This window comes from Palaemon carinicauda, chromosome 35, assembly GCF_036898095.1.
Source record: "Palaemon carinicauda isolate YSFRI2023 chromosome 35, ASM3689809v2, whole genome shotgun sequence".
In the NCBI taxonomy this organism is placed as follows: Eukaryota; Metazoa; Arthropoda; class Malacostraca; order Decapoda; family Palaemonidae; genus Palaemon; species Palaemon carinicauda.
This window is the reverse complement of record NC_090759.1, coordinates 18,073,050-18,085,852: the sequence shown is the minus strand read 5'-3', so window position 1 is coordinate 18,085,852 and position 12,803 is coordinate 18,073,050. Positions and strand designations below refer to the sequence as shown.

General features: G+C 33.5%; 1 protein-coding gene across 3 annotated transcripts in view; it reads left to right on the top strand.

Annotated features, from left to right (window-relative positions):
- Nucleotides 1–12,803, top strand: part of LOC137627398 (glutamate receptor 1-like) — a 36,828-nt gene extending 24,025 nt beyond the window's left edge. The window contains exons 10-14 of one of the 3 annotated variants that reach the window (XM_068358483.1): nt 1,693–1,910; nt 3,168–3,351; nt 4,254–4,353; nt 5,414–5,543; nt 12,325–12,803. In XM_068358483.1, the coding sequence (XP_068214584.1) occupies nt 1,693–1,910; nt 3,168–3,351; nt 4,254–4,353; nt 5,414–5,543; nt 12,325–12,612 (920 nt within the window). In that variant the 3' untranslated portion in view covers nt 12,613–12,803. Of the gene's footprint in view, nt 1–1,692; nt 1,911–3,167; nt 3,352–4,253; nt 4,354–5,413; nt 5,559–6,351; nt 6,519–12,324 lie in introns of those variants that run through there. The other 2 variants (XM_068358484.1, XM_068358485.1) reach the window with 2 other exon arrangements.

Genomic DNA, 12,803 nt, shown 5'->3' with positions numbered 1-12,803 from the left:
ATCAGTCATTTCGGCATTAACGGCCCAGGAAGTTTTGCATCAGTCATTTAGGCATTTACGACCCAGGAAGTTTTGCATCAGTCATTTCGGCATTAACGGCCCAGGAAGTTTTGTATCAGTCATTTAGGCATTTACGACCCAGGAAGTTTTGCATCAGTCATTTCGGCATGAATGACCCTGGAAGTTTTGCATCAGTCATTTCGGCATGAATGACCCATGAAGTTTTGCATCAGTCATTGCGGCATTAACGACCCAGGAAGTTTTGCATCAGTCATTTTGGCATTAACGACCCAGGAAGTTTTGCATCAGTCATTTCGGCATGAATGGCCCAGGAAGTTTTGCATTAGTCATTGCGGCATGAATGGCCCAGGAAGTTTTGCATCAGGCATTGCGGCATTAACGACCCAGGAAGTTTTGCATCAGTCATTTCGGCATTAACGACCCAGGAAGTTTTGCATCTGTCATTTCGGCATCAATGACCCGTGAAGTTTTGTATCAGTCATTTTGTCTTCAATGATCCATAGATTTTGTATGTCATTTTGACAACAATGATCTGTGAAGTTTTACTTCAGTCATTTTCGCATTAATGATTCATGAAGTTTTGCATCAGTCATTTTTAGCAGTAATGGCCCATGACGTCTTGTATTAGTCAGTTTGGCATCAGTATCCATTGAAGTTCAGCATCAGTCATTCTGACATCAATGATCCATGAAGTTTTGCATCTGCCATTTTAGCATCAACGCCCCTTAAAGTTTTGCATCAGTCATTTTGGCGTCAATGACTATGAAGGATTGTATCAATCATTTTGCCATCTATTATTTGGCATCCATGACCCATTGAAATTTTTACTGGGTGTTTTAGCATCAATGAAAAATGAAGTTTTGCATCAGTCATTTTGGTATCAATCTCCTTTCAAGTTTTGTATGTCATTGTGGCATCAATGACCCGTGAAATTTTGCATCAGTCACTTTATCATCAATTACCCATGAAGTTCTGCATCGGTCATTTTGGTATCAATGGCCAATGAAGTTTTCTATCAACCATTTTGGCATCAATGACCAATGAAGTTTTGTATCAGTCATTTTGGCATCAATAACCCATGAAGTCATGCATCAGTAATTTTGACATCAATGATCAATGAAGTTTTGTATCAGTCATTTTGGCATCAATAACCCATGAAGTCATGCATCAGTAATTTTGACATCAATGATCAATGAAGTTATGTATCAGTCATTTTGGCATCAATAACCCATGAAGTCATGCATCAGTAATTTTGGCATCAAAGACACATGAAGTTTTGGATCAGTCATTGCGGCATCAATTATCCTTGAAGTTTTGCTTCAGTCATTTTTGCATCATGACCCATGAAGTTTTATATTTGTCGTTTTGGCATCAAAGACTCTTGAAGTTTTGCATCAGTCATTTTGGCATCAGTGACCCATGATTTATTACATCTGTCATTTTGGCATCAATGACCCTTGAATTTTGGCATCAATGACACATGGACTTTGGGATCAGTAACCCCTCATTTTTTTTTCATTAGTCATCTTGGAATCAATGACCCATGAAATTTGTATCAATCATTTTGGCATCAATTACTCATGAAATTTTGTATCAGTCATTTTGGCGTCAATGACCCATAAGGCTGTGACGCAAGGTAACCCCCTCGACAACTAAACAATGTTTCTACAGACGTGAAGACTAATTCTGGCAGTAACGGACAAAGAGTGATGTTCGCCGCCTGGTTGGCGTTCGTCCTCATCGTCTTTGAATGCTACAGCTCAAACTTGATGTCTCTGTTGGCTGTGCGTCACATCTCGGAGCCTTACCAGTCCGTCAGACAAATGTTGGACGACCCGAAAGTGACCTCGATTTGGTTTGCCAATACAGCTTACATGCAGTATTTGTCGGTAAGTTTATCGGGCATTTGAGCTGGGAGTATCGCGATTTGTGTGTGCATGTTGTTCATTATTACTGTCGATGTTTTTGTTCTATTTTATTAAAATACTGAGGTTAACCAGTCCATTGAGTCAAACTCGACTCTTACGAAGCTGGCCCGGTTGACTTTGGGAAGAAAAAAAATATATGTTAATGTTATATAAATGAATACAATAAATATATATATATATATATATATATATATATATATATATATATATATATATATATATATATATATATATATATATATAGATATAATGGATAGAAAATAAATAAATTATGAGGTAAAAATTTGTGATAAATAGAAATTGTTGTTGTTAGTGACTAGGTTGGTTTTTTTCTTTATTTAATGTCGAATATCATAGAAAACGATATTCTTGTGGTTTTCGCTTCGCCTTTTATATACTTACTATCGAGTACCATAGATAAAGAAAGATCCTTATTGCATTACTTTTGTTGATATGATAACCAGCCGTACGTTAACTCTCCGGGGGCTGGGCATCATATATGGTTTTTTTTTTTTTTTTTTTTTTTTTTTTTTTTTTTTTTCATAGCTATATAAGCATGATCCTCGACTCATTCATGAACAAATTAATTTAACTTTATCATTTATCAAAAAAAATAGGTCAGAGGTTAAAACTATTCTAATACCCATTTCATAAGTAAAGGAATATACAGTAGTATTGTATTTATATTTTTTTTTTTGTAATAGTGAGAAAATACACAAGGACCAAAGTAAGGGCAAATAATTTCAATAAAGAGGAAATAGCAATAATAAACAACGAAAAGAACCTTATTGAAACATCATCATCATCTATCACGATTTATAACCTGATATGTCAACTTGACAAGCAGTGTAACTATCAAACAACCTACTGTGGATCCCACGGTCACGTGGCATAACAGAATAAAAAAAATGCAATTAAGAATATTTAAAGTTAGTATTGTATTCCAAATATATTCATTGCCAGGAAAATCGTGCGAATAACTTACTTGATTCTTTAATGCCGATTATTAATTGTTATATTTCATTAAAATTCAAAATTACAAACACAAAAAAAAAAAAAAAAACTGTAGTTAGTAATATTTCATTTAAGTTAGTGTTTTATTATAAATATATTAATTGCGCGAAGAATCGTGCGAATAACTTACTTGATTCGGCAATGCAGATTAATTGTTATATTTCATTAACATTAATATTCAAAATTACAAATGTCCTCACGTAGGCTGTGGATTCAGGGATATTCTATGAAGTGGTGCAAATGGGGAAGAAAGGAAGAATGAAGCAGATCACTCCGTCGGTGTATGCAGAGACTGTGGACGACCTGGTGTCCAGAGGCGACCATGTTATGATCAACCCTTTTCTCATCATGAAGATGTTCCTTACCGAGGATTATATGGATGAAGGCGGTGCGTCTAGGAACTGTTATTCGTACACACACACACACACACACACACACACATATATATATATATATATATATATATATATATTTTTATATATATATATATATATATATATATATATATATATATATATATATACATTGTAAATACCTTTGCGAGTTAGGATACCTTGACGCAGTGAAAGGGTTTGCGCATCGCTAAGATCAGCAAAGCTGTACTGGTTAAGGATGTTCCTACTAGGTTGGTTTGCTGTGAGCGATCAGACGAAAATCTACCACCATATCCAATCCGCACTAGCCAGCTTGGTGGGTGGTGAAAACTGGGTAAATGCAAGACGTGAATTGGCATTATTGAGCCCTTTGTTCTGCAGTGGACTATATCGGCTGTATTTGTTGTTTTGTATATATATATATATATATATATATATATATATATATATATATATATATATATATATATACATACTTACTGTTAAGTTGTATCATAGCGTATGCCGACATTAAGTATCTGTACTCATTTCCTCCATATACAAAATTATAGTAACATTTCCATTCAAGGTCATGTTTAGATTACATAACGTATATAGAACTACACAATGCATATATGGTTTATAATATTGATTGCTAGAACTTCGATATATTAAAATGGTTGAGGGATGAGATTACTCGTCGCATTTATTGAAACTACACTCACAGACAACGAGTTGCTGAATTAACTTATGATTATATTTAGTGTACTACCAAAATATCTTTAATTAAATTTCCTGTTGTTGTTGGACTTGATTAATAATCATTCAATATCCTCATGAATGTATATATATTACAACATTGATATATCGAAATGTTAATTTTCACCTGAGATTTTAGATTTTTGCAAAATTGCTTTTTGTATTTTATCTGAAAAAGGAAACTGCAAATTCTACGTGTCCAAAGAGAGATTTCTGCCTCTTACTTTCTGCATGGTGGTTCCTAAATACAGCCCCCTTCTGGGTCCTATCAACGAGGGGTAGGTGATCTTATTGTATCAATCCTTAATTTGTAGGGCTGATAAGACAACCCTTTCATGCTCACTGAATATATTCAATGGATAATAATCATTTGGCATTTTTGTAATATATTTATCATTCATGTTTTCTAGAGTTGTAGATATGTTATTTTTTTATGTTTGCCTCTCCTGTCGTTCATGGTATATATTTAACATTCGTGTTTCCTAGAGTTACAGATTTATTATTTTTTTTTTTTATCTTTGTCTCTCCTGCCATTGCTGATATATTTAACATTCGTGTTTCCTAGAGTTACAGATTTATTATTTTTTTTTTATCTTTGTCTCTCCTGCCATTGCTGATATATTTAACATTCGTGTTTCCTAGAGTTACAGATTTATTATTTTTTTTTTATCTTTGTCTCTCCTGCCATTGCTGATATATTTAACATTCGTGTTTCCTAGAGTTACAGATTTATTATTTTTTTTTTATCTTTGTCTCTCCTGCCATTGCTGATATATTTAACATTCGTGTTTCCTAGAGTTACAGATTTATTATTTTTTTTTTTATCTTTGTCTCTCCTGCCATTGCTGATATATTTAACATTCGTATTCCTTAGAGTTATGTGAGATCAATTCTTTAGTTATCTTTGTCTCTCCTTTCATTGCCGATACATTTAACGTTCGTGTTTCCTAAAGTTACATGATTCATACTTTGATTTATTCTTGCCTCTCCTGTCATTACTGATATATTTATCATTCGTGTTTCCTAGAGTTATGTGATATATATATATATATATATATATATATATATATATATATATATATATACATATATATATACATATATATATATATATATATATATATATATATATATATATATATATATATATATATATACATACATATATATATACATACGTATACATATATTGCCTCTGCTCTTTTTGCTGTGATAAATTTAACATTCACGTTTCCTAAAGTTATATGATATATATTTTGATTCATCTTTGCCTCTCCTGCCATCTGGTCAGAAAGGAAAAGCTTCTGAATTTGGAATGTTTGAAATTGTGAATTTTAGGATAAGAGCCGTGGTTGAGGGTGGCATCTACAACTACTGGCTGGACAATGCTTTCGCAAATGCCAAGTCTTGCAAGAACCCCCCTTCGAAGATCACCGTGAGATCGTCCTTGTCACTCGCCAATGTCTGGGTGAGCTTAGGCCTGGTTGGTTTCCTGTGGTATATCAGTTTGAATTATTAATTTGTTTAGAGCTTCTGTTTGCATCTTCCTGAAATGACTTGCGAATTGCAACAGTTAGGACCAATATGCCATAGCATGAAATGGATCATATTGATATAAACTATAATGCTGATAAAATATGAGAAAAATTCAATTCTGTTGGTTATATAAAAGAGAAATTTGATATATATATTGTATTTTTGTTCAATGGCGAATGTTTTGTTGAAAAATTAATATATATATATATATATATATATATATATATATATATATATATATATATATATAATACCATACATTATATATAGATACGGCATATAACTACAATATCACATATAAATTATATTTTATATATATATATATATATATATATATATATATATATATATGTATATATATATATGTGTATATATATATATATATATATATATATATATATATATATATATATATATAATACCATACATTATATATAGATACGGCATATAACTACAATATCACATATAAATTATATATATATATATATATATATATATATATATATATATATATATATATATATATATATATATACTGCACATACATTTGTGTGCATGATATAAATGTGTGTGATATTTTTATATACGGTATATGCATTTATTTGTGTGATATATATATATATATATATATATATATATATATATATATATATATATATATATGTGTGTGTGTGTGTGTGTGTGTGTGTGTGTGTGTGTGTGTGTAAATATTTGAAACAGGAATCTGATTTTGATTTCAGGGAATGTTTGTACTTCTCGCATCAGGTTTTGGAATCAGCTTTCTTACATTCTGTCTTGAGATCATATCAGCTAAATATTATTCCTTCCTATGAAAACTATTACTGATGCTGCTTGAAATGTTAAATACTTTGACACTGGTGAAAAAAAAGGATTGCCAAGCAATAAATTAAAAAATAAAATTTGTGCAATTTTAATGTTACCCTCATCAGATTGATTAAAATGTATTAAAAGAGTATATTGGACACACATAAATGTGCACGCACGCGCTCACACACACACACACACACACATATATATATATATATATATATATATATATATATATATATATATTTAAAAGCATTATATATATATATATATATATATATATATATATATATATATATATATATATATATATATGTGTATACATATATGTGTGTGCGTGTGTTTGTGCGCGCGCGCGTGTGCAGATAGCAAGGATTTTGGCTAAATCTTCGGATACTAAAAAAGTGTCTGAAAGAGAAAGATAGTTTTTGAAGGGGAATAAAATATATGATAAATGATGACTCATGAGTTGTTTTCTGTGGAAAATGTGGCGGAAGAATAGATGAAAGGATAGAAATGTAAGAATATAACGAATGTTTAGGAATTCTGGGTTATTCAGAAAAATGAAGATAATTTTATACTGGATTATTATATACCATTGTTGTTATTACTTTAACTGTTACAAGTTAAGCTGTATCCCTATTTGGAAAAGGGAATGGTATAAGCCGTAGGGTTCCAGTAGGGACAAGCAGCCTAGTACTAAGAGAGAAATTGAGAAAAACAAATTCTTATAAATGAATTATAATGAAAAAACATTGGTTGCAAGAAAACAGGAATAAGACGAATAACAGAAGAAGTATAAAAGGACACTTGTCAATCTTCCTAGAAAAGCCATTTGCACTAAGTTTGAACTTTTGAAGTTCCATCAATTGATTTTATGATTATGAAGATCTTTCCACAATTCGGTTACAGTTTTGGCTTTGAGGAGAAGTTATTGAAAACCAATTCATAATAATGGTAAATGTGCTGATTAGAAACGGAGATATTGCTTGAAAGATAGTTGGAAACGAGTCCTGAAGCGGTACACTGTAATACTCTGAAAGCACAGGAGTGCGTGCAAGAACAAAGTAAGCCGTTTACTGTACACCATGTTGAACTGTCTTTGTTATAGAAATGTTATGAGAATGATGCTATAAGGAAGGTTTCTACTTTTATTTAGTAGAGTGATAAGGTAACATCGAAATAGCCATTCATTATTGGATCACAATATGCTCATTGCCTGAAGATTGATGCTCATGTTGAGCATATATTTCTATGAATATATGTGTTAAATAGAATAAGAATAAAAGCTTATCAATTTGGTAAAAGCGTTTCCCCACATTCTTACACACTGTACACTACGTACAGGACATTCCGCATCGCTCTATCAAGTCTGGCATGCGCAACTGCGTTGGCCAATCGACGTCTACGATTTGCGATAATCTTCAGTAGTATCAAATCACCCGAAAGGCCATTCTATAGTCATCGTTCCCCTTTGATTCCCATTGGATCTGGAAGCTGGCGTAGGGGTGAACTCCTCCCTTCCAGTAACTCAGGGGCTAATATAAACTTTCACCATGAGGAATGTAATTCACTGGCGTCTGGCTGTTCACAATCCCTAGTCTTCTCTCCTTTCTGATCAACTTATATTGGGTAAGGCCTGTTGATTTCATCATTTTATGGAGTTTGTTTTTTAAACTTAGCGCTTTTTATGGATGATCTGTCTGCTGGATTAGTTTGGCATATTTGCATGAGCCATAAAGTTTGTTATATGAAATCGTTCAAACTTATGTGTTAATCCTCAGTTTTACATGTTTGCATGTGTATTCAATGACTATTGATTTCATGTGTGTATGGTCTACATAAATCGTTTTAATAATAGGATTAACTTCAGTTTTATGGTTTTTTTTTCTTTTCTTTGCTTTTTTTTTGCGGATTTTTTTTTTAATTTATCAAAGTTACAATCTATACCTCTTTTTTTTCTTTTTCCACTAACAAACGGAGTATACTATCATTGAATACTGAATTTTATATCAATGTTTTCAAGGTACATTATCATAAAGTGTTAACAGAAACAATGGTAATTCAAATAAAAAGGTGAATCTGTCCTTCTTAGCGACCTCGTAGCTCGTTAAGTGAACGAAAACAACTATGTATCCTTAGTTACCTAAATGCGTCATGTAGTAAATACTATACATATTACTCAACAATATTTGCCATCAAGCTGCTTTAACCTTTTGGTCCTTAATTTACCTCCGTCCTGCTATCTTCTATTCCATCTTGCTTGCCAGCCTCTCAGCTTTTGCTTCAAGTACAATTGCCGGTTTTCCATGGTTGCACCATTTGGCTAAATGGACCCCAGGCCCCAGGTCTGGGAGATGTGGTCTAAATTACATAAATTTATTGCAATGTTTAACTTAGTCACTATTTAAGATATATGCAACTCAAATGATGTATGTATGATATTTTTTTTTAACAAGCTAAAGCTGGTATACACTGATGGAAGTTTGTCCACTGTATATGTATGTTTGTTTGGGAGGATGGGTAAACTTTTCACATTTCATGGGTTTTTACCCATAAAACGCTGAATCAGTTTCGACTAAACTTCGTCCACAGTATCCTTCATTCAGATGTTAAAAACACCACGAAGAACAATCGTCTCTAGATCTAGAGGGTCCGAAATTTACTTCCTAAAGTAATGTACTATAAATTCAATTCAAAACTTAGGCCCGTGGCTTCAATAAAGGTCCAGTGTTTTACATTGGAATACGAAGTAACTTCCCAACAAGAATAAGACTTTAGTTCATCATGTTAGCTTCACTCATACTCATTTAATCCAGATCAAATTGATATGATCTCGTCTTCGTTTAGTGTAGAACAAAGTATTTTCTATATAAAGGCTAAAGGGAGACCATTTTAGTTGTCCAAATTTTTGCAGAGGAACAGAAATATATAAGAAAAAAGTAACTTTATGCAATAATTACCATTGAAGTAATGTGGCTCAAATGCGCACTAAAGCCTATAGCCTTTGCTTTTTATTACATCTTTTGGTATAATTCGCCCTAAATAGCACTTATTTATTTCTATATGCTATTGGTCATATTAGTTTCTCCTTAGATACAAGTATTATGAAAAAGAATGACTTAGATGTGGAGAATTTTTTGCATCAACAGTAAAACAAATATACGTTCTTCTGAGTGGAAGGGTTATTATTAATATTGATTTTTAGTTTTAGCTGAGTTAAGGTATTTTATTCTTAGTTTATATATTGAATTGTTCTCCCGTCATCAAATACAAATTCTCTGCTATTCACTTATTTCAGTACAATGTTCTGCAGTACAGCAATATTTGAGAAACCAAAAACAGTTTTGGTCGGTACTTTTTACGAAATTATAAAATAGCAGGAAATGGGTTATGAATAAATATCAACACAAAGGCATTTTTTTAATAGTCTAGACTAGCATGGGCGTTGAGAAGAGGCTTCCTACCCCCGTATCTAACATTGGAATCTCTTGAATTATTCTCGTTGCCCAGAGTCAGTATCTCTCGTGTGGAGGTGCTGGAATCGGTATCTTTATCCTACGAAGATGCCAAAGTCTATATCTTTATTTTGCTGAGGCGTCAGGAACAGTATCCATATCCATTTGAGATGCCTGATTCCGTATCCTTATCCAGTTGAGGTACTTTGGTCGGTATCCTTATCCAGATGAGGTGTCCGAATCAATATCTTTATCCGGTTTAAAGGCCGCTCATGAACGGCATAGGCAAGGGATAGTGATATTACCCTGTCAAGCAGGACAATGCCCCCATTGACTGACCACACATACGTGTGTTCAGTGCCCAAGCCCCCCCCCCCCCCTCTCCACTCAAGCTAGAACCAAGGAGAGCCAAGGAATGGCTGCTGATGAATCAGCTGATAGCCCTATAGGCTTCTCCAACCCCCCATCCTTAGCCCACAAGGATGGTGGCGTTGCAGCGACTAAAGGAACTAACGAGTTTTGGCGGGACTCGAATCCCAGTCTGGCGATCATCAGGCGAGGACGATATCAACAGGCCACCAGTATATTGTCAAGTTTAGGTGTCAGAGCCAGCATCCTTATCAAATTGAGGTGTCTGAGCTAGTATCCTGATCTAGTTGAGGTACCTCAGCCAGTATCTTTATCTAGCTGAGGTTCCTAGTCAGTATTCTTGTCAAGTGTCAGCAGGGTTTAAACTCTTATGGTAATTACCTAAGTTTGAGGTAATTTTCATGGTTTCAAGGTAATTCTAAGGTAATTTCGGCTTATTATCTTAAAATTTAAGGAAATTGGAAAAAGTTTTAAGGTAATCTAAGGTAAAAAGCAGGAGCTTTTAAGGTAATGGCCACAGAGCATATCCTTGAGTTTAAACTCTGGGTGTCAGAGCCAGTATACTCATTCTGTCGCGAGATTAAAAAAAAAAAAAAAAAAAGTGTCCTTATTCTGTTTTCTTCCCGTAGTCAGTATACTTATTATATTTAGGAGCCAATGTTAGTTTCCACATTCTATTGAGTTGCCAGTTTATTATTATTAAAAGGACGATATTAATCAGCCTAAAGAGTTAAACTCGACTCCTACAGAACTGGTCCGAATAACATCGGGAAGAAAAATAATAAGATATATTAATGTTGAATACAGTGATAATCTATGTATATTAAAAATAATTTATAAAAATAAAATATGAGGTAAAAATCTTGTGTTAAATATAAATGTAAATGTTAGCTATAAAACCATTTTTCTTAAAATTGTTAATATCGTAAAAACAGGAATTCTGATAAAAGGTCAATAAAACTTAGTTTCACCAGAACATAACCCCCCTCTCTCTCTCTCTCTCTCTCTCTCTCTCTCTCTCTCTCTCTCTCTCTCTCTCTCTCTCTCTCTCTTAGTTCCAATAGTCTTAAATGCTGCGTTAAAGTAGTGTAGTGCCACGCCCTTATGTAGTTAACTTATGTTGTAATATTTTTTTATCTTATTAATGTTTATGTTTGCTTCTATTTTCACATTATTATAACATTATTACGACGACTACTACTACTACTACTACAACTGTAGTTGGAAAAGCAGGGTGCTATAAACCCGATTGTCCAACGGGGAAAATGGCCCAATGTGGAAAGGAAATAAATAAACTTTATAGGCTATAAGAAGTAAAGAATAACAATATGAAATATCTTAAGATCGGTAAAAGGTTAAAATAGGTTTGTCATATATAAACAATGAAGAGACAATAGTGTGCCCTAGTTTTTATTCCTTGCCTTTATTGTGCATTTATTCATGTTTAGGTTAACTGGCCAGTGACCATTACTTACTTTCATAAAACGCTTTCACAATAATGATACTGATATTTTCTTCATAATCTCCATCAACATCGGAAAGTGAGTGCATACATTTCATTGAATACCTATGTAATTTCTCCAGCTTTAAACATCGTAATAACTATTAAGTAAATTACTGTAGATGATTGAGGTAATGACCAAGTAATTCTGGAGCTACGAAATTTGAGTTTTTTTTTTTTTTTCAAAATAGGGTCATTCAAAGTATCAAAACTATGTAAGCGTGAAATTAACTTTTTTTTCCAAGTAATGCAGTCTATGATGCGGAAAGTATAAAGTAATCTCGAATAATGCGTAAATGATTTATAAATGTCATTAGCAAAGAGTCTAAGAACAAATTTCAATTTAATATGCTGGCTGAATAGGAAGGACTGTTCTGTATAATTGGATGTAAACTCCTTAGATTATAATCGCCTTTTTCTTATTTTTCAATAACAATCACATTTAAAATCGAGAAGCACCGATCTTTTTCCCCCATAGAGAAGGTTATGTCAATGTTATGATACAATAAAAGTTCATCAATATACCGTCAGTACTGAACTATGACCTTATCATTCAGGTCAAAGATGCAGAAGCGGCAAAAGCATTCGAGGACGAGCATCGAAGAGAGAACGGAAATAGTCTTGCTCTGGTTAAAGGGAGCGACCATTCGAAAGATCTCAGAGGTCACGGGAACGAGCACAGGCACCGTGTGCCGGTGGGTCCACCGCTGGGTCGAATACGGGAACGTACACCAGAGGACCGGACAGGCGTACGGTCTGGACTGGCGCTTCAGGTATTTCGACCGTGCGCTACCGCCGGCGGCTTTCCCGCAGCTGTTTATGCATCCTTTGCAAACTTACCGTGAGCAGAATTTGCATCCTAGTTTTCTGCCAAGTTTATATGCAGGTGACGGGGCGCTAGTCGAGTTTCCGTTGGCTAAACACAGTCAGTTTTATAACTGAAATTGTAAGAAATTTATTTTTCATGTAATAAAACAATCCTGTCTGAGCTTAGAACGTTCATATTAAGAGGGTAATGAATTGATTAAAACACTTT